General features: G+C 40.9%; 1 protein-coding gene across 9 annotated transcripts in view; it reads right to left on the reverse strand.

The window, feature by feature from the left end:
* Positions 1–23,762, reverse strand: part of AGBL1 (AGBL carboxypeptidase 1) — a 1,130,253-nt gene that overhangs the window by 1,068,943 nt on the left and 37,548 nt on the right. Inside the window, exons 1-2 of one of the 9 annotated variants that reach the window (XM_049905902.1) lie at positions 8,919–9,185; positions 6,892–7,078 (exon numbers count right to left, since the gene is read on the reverse strand). The exons of 7 other annotated variants lie outside the window; for them this stretch is intronic. In XM_049905902.1, coding sequence (XP_049761859.1) covers positions 6,892–6,918 — 27 coding nt within the window. In that variant the 5' untranslated portion in view covers positions 6,919–7,078; positions 8,919–9,185. Of the gene's footprint in view, positions 1–6,891; positions 7,079–8,918; positions 9,186–23,762 lie in introns of those variants that run through there. One more of the 9 variants, XM_049905901.1, reaches the window with a different exon arrangement.

Below are 23,762 nucleotides of genomic sequence, written 5' to 3' on the forward strand. Positions count from 1 at the left end.
ACACATAAGTCACTCTCCTGTATTTCCTTCTGAGAAAACACATTGGTTTCAAGCAAGTGGCAGCAGTGTGCTCAAGGAGGAGTTGGGCTCCTCATCTCAGCCCAGGGAATGGGCCATGGGTGTTCCCTTCTAAGCCTTTCTCCTCTTTGTGTGATTGGTTTAGAGTTGGGCATTAGCCTAGATCAGGATAAGAAAATCTGAGTGAGAGTCTGCTGGGGGATCCTGGAAAATATTTTTCTCCAGGGTTTAAAAAAAAAAAAAGGAGACAAAGAAGAAACAGAGAGACATTAAAAAAAAAAAAAAAAAATCCTTGTATTTTTGGACATTGGTATATTAGGACCTGATCCTAGGTCCTTGGTGACACTGTCAACACACTGAACCAAACCAACTCCATGGACCACCTACCTGGGGACTTTCAGATAAATAGAGTAATAAATATCCTCATGTATAAAAGCCACTTTTGGTTGGTAGTTGTTACTGAATTCAGATGTGACGAAGAAAAGAAGCATAATTTTATACCTCCAAATGCCTCATTTTCAAGCACTATGATCTTAATAAATACAAAGTAAATTGATTTCACAAACTAACTATAGGGCCAGCCCGCCAAGAGAACCCTGCCATCACATAGAAACTAAGAGACAACACCGTCATGTAGATACTGAGCTCCTAATGTTCTTGCTCAGCTCTGAGGCAGAATGATCAGTACAACATTATTTTTCTTTAAGGAAAAATTATGGCCATCGGCGGAGAAAAAAAAATTCCCCACAAAATCTCAACTGGCATTAATTTATGCACTGCTATATTTACCAATAAATATTTTACACTATTTAGAAGAATAACAAAGCTGTTTTCTCACCCACAGTAATAATAAATGAGCAATTAAAGGAGGCAGGATGCGAAGTGCCTCGATTTTCCTTTAATGATCCTTTTAAATGAATCACTGAGTAATTCCCTGTCTTTTAAGACTTTCCTATAAAGAATGGATCTGCCAAGCTTTCAGTGAGAGGCAGGCAGTTGGAAAAACAGTGTCTTTCAGTTTGCAGGGCTTTGAACCACAGTTTTCTCAAATACTGTGTTAAATGTGTTGCTCCTTTCCTTTAAAACCTTCTGTGTCTCCCTTTTGCCTTTCTTCTCCTGACTCCTCTTTATGATATATGAATAAGACTCTTCACATCACTCTGCCTTGGGCCGCTCATCTCCAGCCACTCCCCCCACCCCAGTACTCTACACCCCAACCCCCTCAGGACCAGTTGCCATGTCTCAAGAACATACACAGCTTGTGCCCTCAAGGATTCGCTCATGATGTTATCACTTCCTTAAGTACCATTTCTCCTTCCTCTTCCTTAGTCAGTGAAATCTACCTATATTTCAATTCCCAGCTCCAATTTCACTTATTTATAGTTTTCCCAGCGATCCTGCCTTCCCAGAACCGCTTACCCCAAACCACCACATATGTCTGTACTTGGGCACTGCACAACTCCATGGTGCACCATTCACAAAGACCACAGTACGATCAGTGCCCCCACAAGTGGTCCAATGTGGAAAGAACTATTTGCTCTACATTTGTTTTCTGACAATACTTAGAGCACACTTTTATTAGAATTCTTATAAGAGTCTAGGTATTTTCTTACCTCCCAGTTCTGGTTGTCTATTACAGTATACTATCTATTGCAGTAACAAAATACCCCAAAACTTAATAGCTTAAAGCAACCTTTTTATTGATTTTGTAGGCAGAGAATTTGGGCAGGGTTTAAGTTAAGAGATTCTTCTGCTTCCTGTGATGTCAGCTGAGGTACTAGGTGGTACTTAGTTGACAGATGGGCTGGTCTGAAGGGTTTATGGTTGTTTCACTCACATGTCTGGCAACTTGCCAGGGATGGCTGGCAGACTAGGCTCCTCTTGGCTCGCATTAACCAGAACACCTATCTGTGGCTTCTCAACCATGGCAGTCTTAAGGTAATTAGACTTCTTACACAGCAGCTTGCTTCCCCAGACCAAGCAAGCCAAGAGACCCGGGAGGAAGTTGCAAGGCTGATTTTGACTTAGTCTCAGAAGTCCAAAGGTCATTTCTGCTGAATTTTATTGACAAATCATTTCATAGATTCATGAGGAGGAGAGTTAGACTGCACCTCTCAATTGGAGGAGTGGAAAGAATTTGCAGTCACTTTTAATCTGTAGCAGTTTCTGTGTTCCTGTGATGCTGGAAGCCATGCCACCGGTATTTCAAGAACTAGCAGGGTCATCCACTGTAGACAGATTTCAGTGGAGCTTCCAGGCTAAGACAGACTAAGAAGAAGGCCCTGGTGGTATAAAAAAACTCCTGAAAAACTCAGCCAGTGAAAACCTTATGAATAGCAGTGAAAAACTGCCTGATATGAGGCTAGAAGATGAGCCCCTCAGGTTGGAAGGCACTCAAAATACGACAGGGGAAGAGCTGCCTCCTCAAAGTAGAGTCGACCTTAACGACACGGATGGAGTCAAGCTTTCGGGACCTTCATTGCTGATGTGGCACAACTCAAAATGAGAAGAAACACCTACAAATATCCATTAATAATTGGAATGTGGAATGTACGAAGTATAAATCTAGAAAAATTGGAAGTCATCAAAAATGAAATGGAACTCATACAGATCAATATTCCAGATATTAGTGAGTGGAAATGGAATGGAATTGGCCTTTTTGAATTGGACAACCATATGGTCTATTATGCCAGGAATGATGTATTGAAGAGGAATGGCATCAGATTCAAAAAGAACATTTCAAGATCTATCCTGAAGAACAATGCTGTCAGAGATAGGATAATATCCACATGCCTACAAGGAAGACCAATTAATAATACTATTATTCAAATTGAGGCACCAACCAAAATGCCAAAGATGAAGAAACTGAAGATTTTTACCAAGTTCTGCAGTCTGAAATTGATCAAACATGCAATCAAGATGCATTGATAATTACTGGTGATCGAAATACAAAAGTTGGAAACAATGAAGAAGGATCAGTAGTTGGAAAATATGGCCTTGGTTAGAGGAACAACATTGGAGATTGCATGATATAATCTTGCAACACCAACAACTTATTCATTGCAAATGCCTTTTTTCAACAACATAAATGGTGACTATACACGTGGACCTCAATGAATGGAACATACAGGAATCTAATTGACTACATTTGTAGAAAAAGATCACGGAGAAGCTCAATATTGTCAGTCAGAATAAGGCCAGGGGCCAACTGCAAAACAAACCATCAATTGCTCATATGCAAGTTCAAGCTGAAAACAATTAAAACAAGTCCATGAGAGTCAAAATTCGACTTTGATCATGGAAGATCCATACCAAACCATTGTAGTCAAGTTGATTCCAACTCATAGCGACTCTAAAGGACAGAGTAGAACTGCCCCATAGGGTTTCCAAGGAGCACCTGGTGGATTCAAACTGCCAACATTTTGGTTAGCAGCAGTAGCTCTTAACACCTATGCCACCAGGATTTCCTGAAGATCCATAAACACATCCAAACTCCCTGAGGGACCAAATTGTTGAGGTGAGGTTTGTGGGGACCCTGGTCTCAAGGAACATCTAGCTTAATTGGCATAACATAGTTTATAAAGAAAATGTTCTATGTTCTACTTTGGTGAGTAGCATCTGGGGTCTTAAAAGCTTGTGAGTGACCATCTAAGATACTCCACTGGTCTCACCCCTTTGGGAGCAAGGAATAACGAAGAAAACTAAGGATACAAGGGAAAGATTAGTCCAAAGGACTAATGGACCACATCTACCACAGCCTCCACCAGACTCAGTCCAGTACAACTAGATGGTGCCCGGCAACCGCCATTGACTGCTGACAGGGATTACAATAGAGGATCCCAGACAGAGCTGGAGAAAAATGTAGAACAAAATTCTAACTCACAGAAAAAGACCAGACTTACTGGCCTGTTTGGCCTGATAGAGACTGGAGAAACACCGAAAATATGGCCCCTGGACACTCTTTTAGCTCAGTAATGAAGTCAATGCCAAGGTTAGCGGCACACTATCCCAGGGACAAAGACTGGAAGGCAGAGTGGACAGAAAAGCTGGTAATGGGGAACCCAAGTTCAACAAGCGAGAGTGTTGATATGTCATGGGGTTGTTAACCAATGTCATAAAACGATACATGCACTGTTTAATGAGAAACTATTTTGTTCTGTAAACCTTAATCTAAAGCACAATTAAAAAAAAAAAACACGACCTTGAATATATGCCACCTGAATTTAGAGACCATCTTAAGAATAGATATGACACATAGAACATTACTAACTGAAGACCAGATGAGTTGTGGGATGACATCAAGGACATCACACATGAAGAAACCAAAAGGTCATTACAAAGACAGGAAAGAAAGAAAAGATCAAAATGGGTGTCAGAAGAGGCTCTGAAACCTGCTCTTGAACTTGGAGTAGCTAAGGAGAAAAGAAAAAATGATGAAGTAAATGAGCTGAACAGAAGATCTCAAAGGGTTACTTGAGAAGACAAAATAAAGTATTGTAATGAAATATGCAAGGATCTGGAGTTAAAAAAAACAAAAGAACACACTCAGCATTTCTCAAGCTGAAAGAACTGAAGAAAAAATTCAAGCCACAAGTTGCAATATTGAAGGATTCTAAGGTAAAAATATTGAATGACGCAGGAAACATAAAAAGAAGATAAAAGAAATACAGTCACTGTATCAGAAAGAATTGGTTGACTTTCCACCATTTCAGGAGGTAGCATATGATCAAGAACCGGTGGTACTGAAGGAAGAAGTCCAAACTGCACTGAAGGCATTGGCAAAAAACAAGGCTCCAGGATTTGATGGAACACAAACTTAGATGTTTCAACAAACAGATGAAGCACTAGAGGTGCTCACTCGTCTATGCCAAGAAATTTGGAAAACAGCTACCTGGCCAACCAACTAGAAGAGATCTATATTTCTGCCCATTCCAAAGAAAGGTGATCCAACAGAATGCTAAAATTATCAAACAATATCATTAATATCACACACAAGTAAAATTTTGCTAAAGATCATTCAAAAGGAGTTGCAGCAGTATTTCAACACGGAACTGCCAGAAATTCAAGCTGGATTAAGAAGAGGATGTGGAACAACAGATAACATTGCGATGTCAGAGGGATCTTGGCTGAAAGCAGAGAACACCAGAAAGATGTTTACCTGTTTTTTAACTGACTATACAAAGACATTCAACCGTGTGGCTCATAACAAATTATGGACAACATTGTGAAGAATGGGAATTCCAGAACACTTAATTGTGCTCATACAGAACTTGTACATAGACAAAGAGGCAGTCGTTCAAACAAAACAAGTAGATACTGTGTGGTTTAAATTCAGGAAAGGTATGGATCAGGGTTGTATCCTTTCACCATACTTATTCAATCTATATGCTGAGCAAATAATCCAAGAAGCTGGACTATACAAAGAAGAACACACCATCAAGATTGGAGGAAGACTCATTAAGAACCTGTGGTGATATGCAGATGACACAACCTTGCTTGCTGAAAGCGAAGAGGACTTGAAGTACTTACCAATGAAGAATAAAGATTACAACCTTCAGCATGGATTAAACCTCAACATGAAGAAAACAAAAATCCTCACACCTGGATCAATAAGCAATATTATGATAAATGGAGAAAAGACTGAAATTGTCAAGGATTTCATTTTGCTTGGATCCACAATCAACACCCTGAAAGCAGCAGTCAAGAAAGCAAACAATGTATTGCATTGGGCAAATCTGCTGCAAAAGACCTCTTTAAAGTGTTAAAAAAAAAAGCAAAGATGACACTTTAAGGACTAAGGTGCACCTGACCCAAGCTATGGTATTTTCCATCATTTCATACGCATGCGAAAGCTGGACAATGAATAAGGAAGACCAGAAAAGAATTGGTATCTTTGAATTACGCTGTTGGCAAAGAATATTGAATATACTATGGGCTGCCAGAGGAACAAACAAATTTGTCTTGGAAGAAATACAGCCAGAATGCTTCTTAGAAGCAAGGATGGTAAGACTTCATCTCATGTACTTTTGACATGCTATCAGGAGAGACCAGTCCCTGAAGATGGAGATCATACTTGGGAAAGTAGAGGGTCAGTGAAAGGGAGGAAGACCCTTAACAAGATGTATTGACATAGTGGCTGCAATGATGGGCTCAAGCATAGCAATGACTGTGAGGATGGCACAGGACCAGGCAGCATTTCATTCTGTTGCACACAGGGTTGTTACGAGTTGGAACCAACTTGGTGGCACCTAACAAAAAGGACAACATACTTCCTTTAGAATACTTTTTTTTAATCTACTACATTACTGTGAGCCCCTCTAGAGTAAGAATTTTGTATCATTCCTCTTTGTATTCTCAAATCCTACTGTCAGCCTTGCACAGAAGTAGGTATTCAATAAACTATGGGGTGGAGGGAGCCCCAGTGGTGCAGTGGTTAAGCATTCAGCTGCCATCAAAAGGTCAGCAGTTCAAATCCACCTTCTGCTCCTTGGAAACCCTATGGGGCAGTTCTACCCTGTCATATAGAGTTGCTATGAGTCGGAATCAACTCAACAGCAACGGGTTTGGTTTTTTGTTGAGTTATGGAATGGAGTGAAATGAAATGGAGTAGAGTGGATTGGAGTGGAGTAGAGTGGACTAGAGTGGAGTGGAATGGAATGGAACAGAAACCTAACATGCAACCTTCTAGAAACTTGATATCCTGTTTTCCTGATGCCAGAATTTATCAGAGATAATAGTGCTACAAAATTTTACAGTGTGCACAGCTCAATTCTTCGGTCAGTCCAACTGAGCAAGCAAATATAGAATGCCTACAACATTCCAGGCACTATGTTGATGGATGACTAAACCAGCTGTTGTCAAGTCGATACTTACTCTGTGTGTGCCAGAGTAGAATTGCATTCCATAGGGTTTTCAGCGGCTGTGATACTTCAGAAGCAGATCACCAGGCCTGTCTTCTGAGGCATCTCTGGGTAGATGTGAACCGTTAGTAGCTGAGTACTTAACCATTTGTGGCACCCTGGATATGTTGATGAATAGGGACCATCGATGTCATTATAATCTTAAAAGTGAAGAAAAAAGAGGGATTCTGGGAAGACGGCAGCATAACAAACCACAGTTCTTACCCTCCCCCACAAATACAATAAGGAAGCAGTGCTCAGCTTTGAGAGACTGAGAATCAGGGAGCAGAAAAAAGCAGCAGGGAACTGCAAACAGGCAAGAATCAACAAATCAACAACCTGTCCCATAAAGTAGAAAAATCACTTGTCCTACCACCCCTGCCCCTCCCCACAGCCACATGGGCTGCTGGCTGCTGTGAACTGGAGAAGTGGCCACAGAAAAGAAGCCTGCTTCCCTAATCACAATAGCCCCTGCCTGTACAAAGAGGTAGGACCCCAAGATTCTGCTCTAAAATCAAGGCAGACCTCCCAAGGGTTCCATTTGGGTGTGCTAACAACTCCCCCACCCAGACACTGTCAACTGCAAGGCTCCTATGAATTGCTAAAGAAGATCCATGCAGTGGAGTCTGCTCTCCTAGTCAATACTCTACCTGCCTCCCTGTGAACTCCATAGCTCTTGCCTCTGAAACAACAGGATAGATCTCGTGGGGAGTCAGGTCAGGTCTGTCTGTCCACCTTTCACTTAGCACTGAGGACTGCTGACTGAAGCAGGCATCTTTAGTGGAGGCTACACCCACAGCCCACATACTCCAAGGGGACTTTGATAGGAACAAGGCGGACCTCCCGGGGGGTCCATTTGGAGTATGCCAGTACCTTCCCCACCCAGACACTGTCAGCTCCAAAGCCTACTATGAATTGCTGTAGAAGGCCCGTGAAGTGGAGTCTGCTCCCACAGAAAACATTCTACTGGCCTCCCTGCACACCCCATAGCTCAGGCCTCTGAAATCCATAGGACAGACCTCCCAGGGTATTAGTTCAAGTCTATCTGCTCCCCTTTTCAGTCATTGCTGAGGAATGCTAACTGACACCCTCAACAAGAGGGAATGGCACAGTGGCTGCAACAGTGGACTTAAGCATAATGATTGTGAGGATGGTGCAAGTCAGGGCCAGGTTCTGTTCTGTTGTGCATAGGGTCACTATGAGTCAGAACCAACTCAATGGCATCTAACAACCACAACAACCTAAAGCTACAATAATCAAAACACTCTGGTACTGGTATAACAATAGACACATAGTCCAATGGAATAGAATTGAGAGTTCAGAAATAAACCCACAGATCTACAGACGACTGATATTTGACAAGGCTGCTAAGTCCATTTGATGGGGAAAGAAGAGTATATTCAATAAATGGTGCTAGGAAAATTGATTTCCACATGCAGAAAAATGAAAGAGGATCCAAGCCTCTCACCATTAACAAAAACAAATTCAAAATGGATTAAGGACCAAACTAGAACCAAAAAATTCCTAAAAGAAAAATCAGGGGCAATGCTATCAGGCCTAGCTTTTAACAGTGGATTATCAAATATAATAAAACCACAAACGGCAAAAGACAAAATTTAAAAAATGGGACCTCATAAAAATTAAAAACTTTTGTTCATTAAAAGACTTTACCAAAAAAGTAAAAATACAAATTATCGACTGGGAGAATATCTTCAGATACCATATATCCAAAAAGAATCTAATAACCAAAACATATATAAAACTTTGACAACTTAACAACAAAAAGACAATCCAGTCATAAAATGGGCAAGTGACTTGAATAGACATTTCACCAAAGAGGACATTCAAGTAGCCATGAAATATGTGAAAATATGTTCAGCCTCATAAGCCATCAGAGAGATGCAAATTAAAACTAAATGAGATACAATTTCACTCCCACTAGGATGTATGTACACAGGGAGAGAGAGAGAGAGGGAGATTTATCTCAAGGAAATGGCTCACCCTGTTGTAGAGGCTGGCAAGTCCAACCCTGTGAGTCAAGTGTCAGGCTTGAGGCTTCTCCTGGCTCATGTAGCTGCAGGGGCTGATGGACCCGAGATTGGCAGGTAAGCTGCTAGCTCAAATCCCAAGAACCTGAGGTCAGATGATGACAAGCCAGATGCAGGATCCAGAGCAAGAACCTTGCTGGAACATCCATTTATATACTGGAGAGAGGCCACACCCTCAAGGAAACTCTCTTTCAACTGATTGGCAGCTGCTTATAGCAGATCTCATTGTGGAGTTGATTACATCATTACATAACTGCCAAAGTACATCATTAAATAACTGCCAAACTACTGAGAATCATGCCCCACCCCAGGTGATGCATAACTTTAACCATAACACCTCCTTTACCATGAGACCAGAAGAACTGGATAGTGCCCAGCCACATTTTCATCAAAGATTCTATAGCAGAATCCTGATCAAAAGGAGGAAAATGTACAACAGAGTTTCAAATTTTCATGGACTGTAGACTTCCTGGAGCCATGAAGTTTGGATGACCCCCTGAAACTATTGCCCTGAGATAATCTTTAAACTTTAAACCAAAAATATTCCCTGAAGTCTTCTTAAAACCAAACAATAGCTTAACTTAACAGTAAAAATACGTGCAAAAGCTGGACAATGAATAATGAAGACAGAAGAATAGATGCCTTTGAATTGTGGTACTGGAGAAGAATATTGACTACACCGTGGACTGCCAAAAGAGAGAACAAATCTGTCTTGGAAAAAGTCCAACCAGAATGCTCTTTGGAAGCAAGGATGGTGAGACTATGTCTCACATACTTTGGACATGTTATCAGAAGGGACCAGTCCCCGAAGAAGTACATCATGCTTTGTAAAGTAGAGGGTCAGGAAAAAGAGCAAGACCCTCAATGAGATGGAATGGCATAGTGGCTGCAACAATGGGCTCAAGCATAACAATTGTGAGGATGGCACAGGACTGGGCAGTGTTTCATTCTGTTGTGCATGGGGTCACTGTGAGTCGGAATCAACTCAATGGCACTTAACAACTAGTAAAAAAAGATCTGCCTTGAACACTGTGCTCTTTTAAGAACTATCTGTATGGGATGAAATCGACAACAGCAACTCAAAAGATTAGGTAGAAACCTTAGGGAGCAGTGAATTTATCTTAATGGAAAAGGAACAACCCAGAAAAGGAGGGTGAGAATGATTAAACAACTCGAAGCATACAGTCAATGTCACTAAATGGTACATGTAGAAACTGTTGAATTGGCACATGGTTTGCTCTGTATATTCTCAACAACAACAAAATAAATAAAATTTTATTAAAAGAAAAGAAAAAAGAAGTATCCTGTGCCCCCCCCCCTTCCCCTAATTTTCTCCATGACCAGTCTGGCTGACCGGCCAAATGTTACTGGACTGGGAACAAACTGTCCATCCCCACCACCTATGGTATCACAGAAGTGAAATGCTTACCCATTCTGCTGCTCTGTTCCCACGGATTGAAAGGGTAAATCCTTGAAATTGTAATTCTTGGTATCTAAAGGAAAAGGCTGAACAGGACCTGTTCCAAACTCATGAGCCAAGAGCACAGGACACAGCTCACAGCCCAAGAAAACCATTTTGCCAAAAATAAATTTGTTCTTCCATTCATGCATTTTGAACATTCACTAGATATGGTCCATTGGGTAAAATAAAAGACGTTATTAAATTTGTAGTTGGTAACGAATGACTTACAGGAGCCTTGATCACAAACTTCAATTGCTAAAAAATGGTAATAATACCAAAAATGGGGCTAGCAGCTCTCTATCTTTACACAAGAACAAATAGAAGCCGCAACATTAGAAATCTAGTTTAGATAGAAAGAGAAACTTGCAGTCAAGGTTGAAGTGCAATCATAAGGGAAAGGTGTTTTTAAAGAGTATGAAATACCTATGAATTAAATGAAATGAGATTTGTTTCAATATGATAGAGGCTGGAGGTGGAAATAATGGGGAAATACACAAAATAATGGAGCCCTGGTGGTGCAGTGGTTAAGAGCTATGGCTGCTAACAAAAAGGATGGCAGTTCAAATCCATCAGCCACTCATAGTTCCATCAGAACTGTGGGGCAGTTCTACTCTGTCCCATAGGGTTGCTATGGGTCAGAATCGACTCGACGGCAAAGGGTTTGGTTTTGTTTGTTTGTTTATATAAAATAATATTGCCGTAAGATGATAATTATAGAAGCTGGGTGATGGGTAATGTTTAGCAAAATATTAAAAAAATAAAAGGAATAGCAGTGGTATCTGGATAGAGTGTCTTACATGGAACCTTAATAATGAACAACCCCACTAGGATCTATCCTCATAGTTTTCTGGCCACCAAATCTGACAAATGCCCCAATCGTATATTGGGCTTTACATAATTAATTGTTAAGGTGATCAATGATCCTTCTCTTAGAAAAATAAAGAATTCATGATCTGGCACAAGGTAAGGATAGAATGTGGTCCATTTTTCATTCATTTGGCAGATACTTGTTGAGTAATTACTGTATAACAAACAATGCATTAGGTGCTGGGAATACCGTAGGTCATATATGTTTACAAGGTCTCTGTCCTCATGGCACTTCCAGACTAATCAAAAAAAAAGACCAAACCCATTGCTGTCGATTCCAACACATAGAGACCCTATTAGGACAGAGCAGAACTGCCCCATAGGGTTTCCAAAGAGCGGCTGGTGGATTTGAACTGCCAGCGTTTTAGTTAGCAGCTAAACACTTAACTAGAGCACCACCAGGGCTCCTCCAGGCAAGTGAGGGAGGCAGAAATTATCCAGAAATCACCCAAATGCAAGTAAAATTGCAACCAAGATAAATGCCTACGTTTATTGTACCATGTGAATACAAAATGGGCTTATGTGACATGAGTCAGGAAAGAATTCCTTGAAGATGTAATTATTCAGTTGAGTGCTGAAGGATATTCAAGGGTTAACTAGAAGAACGTGGGAGAGAAGAGTGCCCAGGGCAAAAGGAGAGGTGCTTGCCAAGTCCTGTGGTTGGTGGAAGCCTGGCAAACCTGAAGGACATAAAGAAGGCCACTGAAGCTTGGGCAAGAAATGAGAGAGAACGAGGGAAAGAGGAAGGGAGGGAGACAGGAAGGGAGAGCGGGAGGAGAGAAAGTGGTTAAAAGGATTAGTTTCAATTCAGAAAGACCTTGGACTACTTTCCATAAGCTCTATAAGTTTCAATTTCCTCACCCACATAACTGAACTAATAATCATACATGAGTCATTGGGTACAATTGGGCTGTTGGTTTGTGCCCTATAGTCAATTTCAACTCATAGCAACCCCATGGGACAGAATAGAACTGCCCCATAGGGTTTCTAAGGCTGTAATCTTTATGGAAGCATACTGCCACAACTTTCTCCTGCAGAGTGCCTGGTGAGTTTGAACCACCAACCTTTGGATTAGCAGCCAAACACTGAAACCACTGTGCCATCAGGGCTCCTTAGAAATACTGTAATGGATGTGAAATGCTCAGCCCACTGCGTAGGACACAATAAATGCTCAAGGACTGATAAATATCTCCCATAGCCATATCTCCTACAAAAGTCATATAATCTCAAAATAGGTCTGAAGATCCTCTGAGATACACTTGCCTGGACCAATTTTCCAACCAGGTCACAATGTGCCCAATTTAGTAGCAAACTCTTCAGTAGCAGAGAAAAAAATAAAACATATGAAAAAGGTGAGGCTGAATTCTCTGGGCAGAAATAATTTGGAATTGTGTGCTTACCAACGCCCGATAGACTTGTTGGCACTCAGTAAATGGTATAGGCTCCGAGTCATGATAGTAATGACAGCAATCAGTAGCATCGAATCCCTGAAAGGTTCTCTGATTTCTTTTAAATGACACTCATTGGAAAGGCCGCTTCGTCTCTTATTTCTAGGAAGGCTGTGAAGTTTCTCCAAGGCACAGTTGACAAATTACAGCACAAAAAACTTGCAGGTTTGAATTAAGGATTAGTGAAAAGAAGTGCCAAACAGTGCTCAGCTTTTCTGAATGGATTCTAAACACAGCATGTAAATAACACTTCCAGGTGCCTGCCACCCAAGGCTCAGCACCAAAGTTGAGGAAGTAAACTGCCGCCTTCTTGCTTCAACCAGCAGCTGCCACTCATTCTTCATCCTCTCTGAATCCACCACCTTGGCAACATACTTGAAGGATCAAAATGTGTCCAGGACAGGGATACTCGGATCTGCCTCCTTGAGGCATATTCATTCCCGAAGCACCAAGAAGATGCCCTTTGCCAGGTCCTCTGAACAGCTAATTCTTAACTGATCTAAGGCAGAATTATGAAGCAAGACAAGTTTGATGGCCTTACATCTCCCATCTCATGGCCTCCCTCCACTACTTGAGTACTCTCTAAGCTAGCAGGTAATGGGCTCTTTTATCCCCTGAAACGGTGCGGTGGTGGTTCAGAGGTAAAATTCTCACCTTCCGATCCATCTCATGCACAGCCACCACCTGTGTGTCAGAGGAGAATTGCATGTTGCTGTGATGCTGGACAGGTTTCAGCAGAGCTACTGGACTAAGATGGGCTAGGAAGAAAGGCCTGGCGATCTCTTTCTGAAAATCAGCCAATCCTAACTCTCCGATTCCATTGTGCAAAGGGTTGCCATGAATCAGGGGTCAACTTGACAGCAGCTAACAATCCTCTGAAAACCTACTTTTCAGAGACTATTCAGTATGGTTTGAGGGTTAAGAAATAGGCATCTGGATACAAGTTGGCTTTCCATACAGACCATAATATTATGATTATCACCATTGTGCGCCTACATTGTTTCAGACGTCACTTAGTGCTGAATACCGCAAGTTGGTTGTCATTTTCTCTGTTGTACTAATGAGAAAATTGAGGTCAAGAGAAGTTAAACAACTTACTGAAGCACAAGAGTAATCTCTCCGCATATTTTCTGAATTGAATTTTAAAACCTAGAAAGTTTGGAAAAAAATATTATGACATACTAAAGTAACCAAATGAATATTGGTTTAATGAAAATTCTTTGATTCTAGAGTCAAAACTATGATGATTTTCAAGCATGTCCACAAACCTTTTATTACTTCTACCATCAAAAGGTAGGATCTGTGTTGCCCACCCTTCAATCTTGGCCAATCTTACTAAAAAAGAATGTAGCAGAAGTGACAATTCCTAACTTCCAAGACTAGGTCATAAAAAGCAATGCAATATATGCCCAGGCAACTGGGGTACTGGCATCAGGAGCCCCCAAGCCACAATGTAAGAAGATTGAGTATCCTAATGCAGCCATGCTGTGAGGAAGCATATGCCATATGGGAAGACCCTACGGTGCTCCAGTAGATAGCCACAGATGAGCTCCCAGCCAACACTTGACACCAGCTGTCAACCATGAGTAAGCAATCTTGGATGGCCAGACCAGTTGAACCTTCAGGTAATTGCATCCCTTGCCAACTTCTGACTGCAGCCGCGTAAGAGACACCAAGGAAGAACTGCTCAGCTGTATCATTTCCAAATTCCTGACACATAAAATTGTGAGCAAAATAAAATAGTTGTTGTAAGCCACTGAGATTGGGATAATTTGTTACACAGCAATAGTAAGTGGGATGCAAACTGATCACAGAAGTAAATCAATAAAAAGCATTGAAATTTTGATTTATAAAATCCGAATTTGGAATCAATGACAGTAAAAAAAAAAAAAATAGAAAAGGAGGGGGAGGACGTGCATTTAAACTGTAAAATATCACAAATAAAGAACAAAGATTTCACTGAGTTTCTGACTCAATTGCCAATTTTTACAAAAAAACAAAATGATAGAGAGTAGAGGAAGCATCAGATTTGGAGGCAGTAAATGTAGTTCTAATCCCATCTTTTCTGTTACGACACGAGAGAAATCATTTACCTTCTCTGGACCCTGTGCGCTTTCCTCATGCTCAGCTAAGAGAATAAGTAGAGATGGTTTCTCAGGTTCCTTCTAGTTTCATGACCCTGAGATGTTCTATGATCTCAGACTGGAGTTAATAGTAGATCCTCGTGATAAGAGATCCATTTTATAATTTTGGCAGTATGAACAAGCGGTGGTGCTTAGCGTATCAGATTCTGAACATGAGGGAAGACACAGAGGGAAAGGGAGATAGACGTGCTGTCTGTTCATCTTCTAGAAACGTGCTCAAGAATCTCAGAGGACAGGTGTGCCCTCAGAGATATAAGGTGGGATATGCAGATGTTCTGAAGGCATCACCTGCTCCAGGCTCCAGATAGACGGAGTGAGAGACAGATGAAAGAGGCCAGTGTTGACTCCAGTTCAATGATCCCGGACCTTCCTCCACTCCTGCCCCTACAGCCTCTGCTGACATTTGTTAACTTAAGATAGGCACTATGCCATTTGAAAAGGACAACTCTATATTTGGCAAATTTCCTGAGAGGAAGTAATTCTTTCCTTCTCATTTCAAATATGTTGACCAGTAGCCTCTGGGTCGCTATGAGTGAGAATCGACTCCATGGCAGTGGGTTAGCCTCTGGGATGTGAAGATATTCCAGCATTCACCTTCCAACTTTACAAATTTTTAGCTATCCAATCTGCCCATTCTCGAAATTTCTGCTCTGCTAACTATCTTCTAAAAAGGGTCTATCAATGAATGGAGTCCACACTGAGGCAGGGTTTCTCAGTCTCAGCACTGCTGACATTTGGGGCCAGATAATTATTTGTTGGGGAAAGGGGAGCTGTCCTATGCACTGTAGGGGGTTCAGCAGTGTCTCTATCCACAAGAAGCCAGCAGCAAAACCCCCTCCTCTCAGTTGCGACAACCAAAATGTCTCCAGATACTGCCAAATGTCCCCCAAAGGGCAAAACTGGCCCCAGTTTAGAAACACTGCACTACTGCATCAATGACTAATAGCTAGATAGCATGTTATCCTTCCCAGTGTGTCTAATGAGGACAATGACATAAATCAAAGAAAAAAAGTTCTCCTTGTTTCAGAGATCAGTGAAAGTCAAGACAGAGAGATATTTTGGGCCAAGAGCCTTTTGGTCATCCCACAAATCACTCCTCCCAGACAACCGTCTACTTTCACTCAAAGCCAGGGCTAGATTTCTGCATCAGATATGTGATCAGTAAGATACACACACACTCAAAGACGCACAGACAGGGCTAAGTGACAAACTAGGAGAATTTTGCACGTTTCATTCTATAGATATGTCCACCATCTACTCAATTGCTTGAAAACAGCTCAATTACCAGGAATTAAATTGATGGTTTGGCTTTGTGTTTGTTTGTTTTTTGTTTTCCCAGTTGCCATCGGGTCGATTTCAGCTCATGGAAACCTATGTGTGTCAGAGACGAACTGTGCTTCATGGGGTTTTCAATGGCTGAGTTTTCAGAAGTAGATCGCCGGGCCTTTTTCTTTCTTTTTTTTTTTTAATTGTACTTTAGATGAAGGTTTACAGAGAAAACAACTTTCTCATTAAACAATTAATACACGTATTGTTTTGTGACATTACCTGCCAACACCATGATGTATCAGCACACTCCCCTTCTTGACCCTGGGTTCCCCATTACCAGCTTTCCTGTCTTCTCCTGCCTTCTCGTTCTTGCCCCTGGGCTGGTGTGCCTCTTTAGCCTTTTTTCTGTCTCATTTTGTTTTATAGGCCTGTCTCATCTTTGGATGAACGGGGAACCTCAAGAGTGATTTCAGTACTGAGCTATAACGGTGTCCGGGGGCAGTACTCTCAGGGTTTCTCCAGTCTCCGTCGACCAGTAAGTCTGGTGTTTTTTAGTTTGTTTGTTTTTCCCTTTTTGTGAGTTAGAATTTTGTTCTACATTTTTCTCCAGCTCTGTCGGGGACCCTCTATGGTGATGCCTGAAGGGCAGTCAGTGGTGGTAGTTGGGCACCATCTAGTTGTGCTGGACTCAGTCTGGTAGAGACTGTGGTAGTTGTGGTCCATTAGTCCTTTGGACTAATCTTTCCCTTGTGTCTTTGGTTTTCTTCTTTCTCCTTGGTGCAGATGGGATGAGACCAGTGGAGTACATTAGATGGCCACTCACAAACTTTTAAAACCCCAGACACTACTCACCAAAGTAGAATATAGAACATTTTCTTTATAAACTATGTTAGGACAATTGAGCTTGATGTTCCCCCAAAACCATGGTTCCCACAGCCCTCAGCCCAGTAATTTGGTCCCTCAGGGAGTTTGGATGCATCTATGGAGCTTCCATGGCCTTCCCTTGGACAAGTGCTGGCTTTCCCAGTATTGTGTACTGTCTTACTCTTCACCAAAGTTACCACTTACCTATTGACTACTTACTGTTTTTCCCTCTCATCCCTTCCCTCCCTCATAACCATCAAAGATTGTTTCTTTTTGTGTGTAAACCTTTTCATGAGTTATTATAGTAGTGGTCTCATACAATATTTGTCCTATTGTGATTGATTTATTTCACTCAGCACAATGCTGTCCAGGTTCACCTATGTTGTGAGACGCTTTACAGATTCATCACTGTTTCTTTATTTTTGTGCGGTATCCCATTGTGTGGATGTACCATAGTTTGTTTATCCATTCATCTGTTGATGAGCACCTAGGTTGTTTCCATCTTTTTGGTATTATGAACAATACTGCAATGAACATGGGTGTGCATATGTCTATTCACCTGATGGCTCTTATTTCTCTAGAATATATCCCTAGGAGTGGGATTGCCAGATCATATGGTTTTTCTATTTCTAACTTTTTTTAAGTATGCCTGTATCATTTTCCAAAATGGTTGTACCGTTTTGCATTGCCACCAGTAGTGCATAAGAGTTCCAATCTTCCCACAGCCTCTCCAACATTTTAACCATTTGCACCATTCAGGAACTCCAACCTTCATCTAGCATGAACCATTTCACCTAGTTTCAAATGATTATTAATTCATCCTCCCTGTATAGCTAGTGCAAACCCTGGTGGCATAGTGGTTAAGTGCTATAGCTGCTAACCAAAAGGTTGGCAGTTCGAATCCACCAGGCTCTCCTTGGAAACTCTACGGGGCAGTTCTACTCTGTCCTATAGGGTCACTATGAGTCGGAATCGACTCGACAGCAGTGGGTTTTTTTTTGTTTGTTTGTTTGTTTTTTGGTATACCTAGTAGTTATATTGAAGGATAATATCCGCCACATTCTAGAAGTTAAAGACTAAGATTTTCTCTTGCTTTTATCTCCAATGTTTTGCTCATGATCACCTGAGTTATTGAGAGCATTATTTTAATATAATCAGCAGATATTTACTGTGTGGCTTCTCCTTGTCAGGGGTTGGAGAGGCAGTTCTAAACAAGACAATAAGCTGTCAGCTTTCATAGATCTCTCAGTCTAGAAAGTATTTGCTACACTAATGCTTTGGTTATGGTAAGATCAGTAGACATAGTTGTTATGTAGCAGAATGAATGGAACTGAGGAATGTAAGTAAAAGTGCTTTTCCAGCTCTAGCAGAAGAGTTTCTTTGGCTAGAAATAGATAAGGAAATGACAAGTAAATAATTTAGCATAACCTATATTGAAACTTCCTGTCTCTCTTAATAAAATAAGGCCCAAGCACTGTAAGGATGAGGTTGAGATGGGGGTGTACAACCATAAGGGGAAGGGAAGCTGCAGCTCAGAGATTGATTCTCTGCTCCTGGGGATTTACCTTCATCCTAAACTACTCAGATAGTAAGTTACAGAACTATCCCATGAACTTTGCGTGTGAAACCAAAATTCAAACTTTTACCATTACGTGAGATTAATAGGTAAATGGGTAACCTAGTTTTTAAGGTATATGGCTTAGTTTGGAAAATGTTAGCTGCTATAATAAATAATCCAAAAATATATGAATGGCCCAATCAAAAAAATGATATTTATTTTTTACTCATACGAAGTCCATAAAGTGGGCAGACTTCCTACAAATGATGATTTAGGAACCCAAGTTCCTGCTGTTTTTTGGCTCTTCCCTTTTACATGTACCCTTCAAGTTTGCCATGTTTATCTACCTCAAGCCAACAGAAAAGAAAATACAGAGAATCTCACACAGAAGGATTTTATGAGTCAGGCCTACAAGAGGTACATATCACTTTCAATCTTGTGTCGTTACCTAGAACTCAGTCACATGTTCACATGTATTTATAAGGGAAGATAGAACATGTAGTCCAAGTGATCCGGTAAAAGAAGAGAAACTGGGTTTGGTAGATAGGTAGCTTGGCTCTGCCATAGTATAGTTTCCCATCTTTCATTTACGATTCCCAAGAGATATGATTTCCCACCATGCCCTTGGCCTGCCTGCTTGCAGCAGATGCCATCTTTCCCTTGCCAATTGGGATCACCCTCCATTATGAACACATTCATCAAACTATAGGCTGGAGTAAGCAAGATCAAGAAACACAGAATTTCCCACCCTGCCATCTAAGACAACCTTTCCAAGTTCGTATTTCTTGTGTAAAGACTCCCTTCATTTGTGAAAGACTGGCTCTAGTATTTATCATGCCTATCAGGAGGAACATAATCCACAAACTCAATAATAAGCACAATATCTATATATAAAAAGCATTAAAACAATAGCAAGAAGGAATCAGTATGTCACACAACTGATGGCCAAGGTTGAAAAAACAAAACTCTTACACTTCTGAATGGCTTACTTCATAAATACAGTCAGTCATCAATGGTAGATTCAATGATGGTGAATACCAGACATTAAGACTTCCTTTAGGAGTTTCTGGGAGGCAGAGCCAAAATGGCAGAATAGACAGACGCTTCCGTCAAGCCCTCTTTACAACAAAGACTGGAAAAAACAAGTGAAACAAGTATATTTGTGACAAGCTGGGAGCCCTGAGCATCAAAGGCAAGCTTAGACAATGAACTGAGGGGTAGGGGGAGGAAGAGGCCGTTCATAAGTGGAGAGAAGTTACTGGAACTGAATCGAGGAGAGCCCTCAGGCACCACTCCTGGAGCGGCGGCGGCGGCGGGCTGATACTAGCGTTCGGCCGCAGTTTCCTCAGGGAGAAGCAGCCAGCCACACAGCCTACTCACACCCCCCCGAACCTGAGGAGTAAAAGTATCTCTATTTAGAGATAACATGATCTTATTCACAGAAAACCCTAAGGAATCCTCCAGAAAACTACTGAAATTAATAGAAGAGTTCAGCAGAGTATCGGGATACAAGATAAACATACAAAAATCAGTTGGATTCCTCTACACCAACAAAAAGAACATCGAAGAGGAAATCACCAAATCAATGCCATTTACAGTAGCCCCCAAGTAGGTAAAATACTTAGGAATAAATCTTACCAGAGACGTAAAATATTTATACAAAGAAAACTACAGTATGCTTCTGCAAGAAAACAAAAGAGACTTGCATAAGTGGAAGAACATACCTTGCTTGTGAATAGGAAGACTTAACATTATAAAAATGTCTATTCTACCAAAAGCGATCTATATATTTAATGCAATTCGGATCCAAATCCCAAGGACATTCTTTAATGAGATGCAGAAACAAATCGCCAATTTCACATGGAAGGGAAAGATGTCCTGGATAAATAAGGCATTACTGAAAAAGAAGAACAAAGTGGGAGGCCTTACTTTACCTGATTTTAGAACTTATTATACTGTCACAGTAGTCAAAACAGCCTGGTACTGGTACAACAGATACATGGACCAATGGAACAGAATTGAGAATCCAGACATAAATCCATCCACATATGAGCAGTTGATATTTGACAAAGGCCCCAAAACAGTTAACTGGGAAAAAGACAGTCTTTTTAACAAATGGTGCTGGCATAACTGGATATCCATCTGCAAAAAAATGAAACAAGAATTCCTTTAGTTCTTCCTGTGTTTGAAGCCCAGGTTGCTGAGGAGCATCTCAAGAAAACACTTGTCAATACTCAGCTTTAAATTTCCATGAAAAGAGATTACTCATCCTGTTTGGATGGCATGCCCTCCTCATCTCATGAGACACATCTCAGAAGTATTTCACAGCTATATCGTGAGCTTGTTGAACCAACTGGCCCAAACCAAGCACCTCTAAGGAAACTCAACCTTGATTTCCATCCAGAAAGTCTCATCTTCAAAGTAAAATGCTTTCAACCAAATATACCCAGGAATCTCAGAGCTATATGACCAATTGCAATGAGTGAGAATTTGTTGCAAGATACGTTATCTTAATTATAAACCACAGTGTAACAGTTAAACAGAACGTAGTTTGGAGATAAATTAGTGATCCTAGTCATCTTACTAAATACCCTATGTTTTAGTTATCTAGTGCTGCTATAACAGAAATTCCACAAGTGTATGGCTTTAACAAAGAGAAATTTATTCTCTCACAGTCTAGGAGGCTACAAGTCCAAATTCAGGGTGCCAACTTCAAGGGAAGGCTTTCTGTCTCCTCAACTCTGGGTGAAGGTCCTTGTCATCAATCTTCCCCTGGTTGAGGAGGTTCTCAGTGCACAGACTGAGATCCAAAGGACACACTATACTCCCAGGGCTTCTTTCCTGGTGTTATGAGGTCCCCTGTCTCTCTGCTCGCTTCTCTCTTTTATATCTCAAAAGAGATTGGCTCAAGACACAACCCAATCTTGTAGATTGAGTCCTGCCTCGTTAACGTAACTGCCACTAATTCCATTTCATCAACATCAAAGAGATAAAATTTACATCACAGAAGAAAATCACATCAGATGACAAAATGGAGAATCACACCATACTGGGAATTATGGCATAGCCAAATTGATATACATGTTTTGGGGAGACACAATTCAATCCAAGACACCCTATAACTTCATTTCCACAACCTCTAAAGACCAAAGACTCAGTTAATAACATATCTTTCATCTGGAGCTGTACTACAAGTACTTTCGACCCCTCTTTAGTGAATTTTGTTCAAACTTTACTTAACACTAGACGACATCTATGGATTAGGGTGTCTTATAAGACATTCTCCCAGAGAAGCCTTGTCCCTCATCAATAGGAACTTCTGTTTAAAGCATTCCACTGTTCCATTCACATAGACTCTGTCATCTATTTATGGATCTCCTGGATGCCTCTCTGGAAATGTGAACATCTCATCCTGGAGCCACAAAGACTCACAGATGTCACCCTAGAACTCTGCCAAGAACACCGTGCCTGCTTGAAGTGGACTCCTTTTGGTTGTTGATGGTTTCACACCAAGTTCTTCTAGCACCCAGATTATATTTCATAAAGTAGAGGGAGCAGGTGAGAGTAAACAGTTTATAGATGAAGAAAGGGCTATAAACAAACTAGTGGTACTTTGTCTTTTTCAAAGTACACCCAAGAAACCACAGGATTCTTGAAAATCAATGTTGGCAGACTGGGCAATAAAACTGATGACAGTTGAGAGATTAAATAAATGGGAAAGATAATAGAAAAAGAACTTCAAAGGGTAAAGGTGGTAATTTCACTACAGATGAAAGCTTCTTCTGAAAACTTCTTTTTCCTCTGACAGGCATGAAATTAATAGGACAATGGGAGGAATGTAGTCTATTCAAAGATTCAGCAACCAAGCCCTGCATATTTGGCAATTAGCCAATTAAGTCACAATTTTAATACTTCAGAAAAGTGTCTGCAGCTGTGTAGGATCACATAACCCATAAGGAGGACATCAGGCAACTCTCCACTAATTACCAGGGCTGAATTCTAAGAACTAAGGATACTCAATAAGCTCTTAGTTCAATGCTCCCACTTAAGGAGTGCAAATATGTTTCATGCCTCCCTTCTGACACCAGTACTCAAAGACCAAGTGGCATCTCTCTGCCTAGGTTGGAGAGGGATGGGATAAAAATTACTGGTTGAAAGTCACCAATAATTACAGACATGGAGAGTCAGGACATCCTTCACAAACAATAACTTGCAAGAATCTCCATTTATCTCTTCTTTTATCTATCTATTCAATCAATTGTTTATTAAAACTGATATTCAGTAATAATTGAGCCATGAATGTGAGGTAACCCAAAGAATGTCACTGGTATGGCCCTTGGCCTTAGGAAGCTCTCAATCCAGCTGTGAAACAAGCCAAAATGGACACAAAAATATTGACACCTTATCACAATCAGGTTCAAACTAATTCAGTGTCTGAGTCCAGGGAAAGGTATGAGAGGAGAGAGAAAATCTAATTGTGAAAGGCTTCATCATGGTAATAAAACTAATAGAGATATGCAGTGAGGAAGGAGAAGGCTCCATCCAAATAGAGGCAAGAAATTTTGGTTTGCCATGGCTATCCCACTTTCAGGGTGGAAACCTCTTCCAAAAATCTTATAGATTATTTCTGACTCTGACTTAAGTTTTGGCTCCCGCTTTCTTGAAGGAGGTCAAACAACTGTGTAAGCCACTATATTCACCACGATTGAAAATGAATGTTCTTCTTTCTCATCAGGATGTTGTGAGTTGGCTAGATAAGCAAAAGCAGAGAGCCTTCAATCAGTCAGAGATGCTGCAAAGGCATTATTGCACTTTGGAGGGGTATTTGACTAAATTAGTTCGAAAGTCCCTTTTATTAGTTCCGAAATAAAGTCTGCCATCTTAACATCAACCAGCTTTATAATCATTCACCAAGGGTAATCATAATTGTGTCCAGCCATTTCTCAGACTGTTACGGTCTCTTTGTACATAATTGGGTTAAGCATCATAAACCTGTTTTTCAGAGACTCTGTGGTCAATTGCCAAGCAGTTGATGACGAATGACCACACTAAGCATTTTCCATAAGAAACACATGGTGTTTGATCCATATGGTTGGGAATGTAGGCACTCTTGGTGGGGGACATACTGATTTCTTAAAACATCAGGATGCATCAGGATAAGAGCCATGGACCAAGTCCATTAAGG

Source organism: Elephas maximus, chromosome 13 (assembly GCF_024166365.1).
Source record: "Elephas maximus indicus isolate mEleMax1 chromosome 13, mEleMax1 primary haplotype, whole genome shotgun sequence".
Taxonomy (NCBI): domain Eukaryota; kingdom Metazoa; phylum Chordata; class Mammalia; order Proboscidea; family Elephantidae; genus Elephas; species Elephas maximus.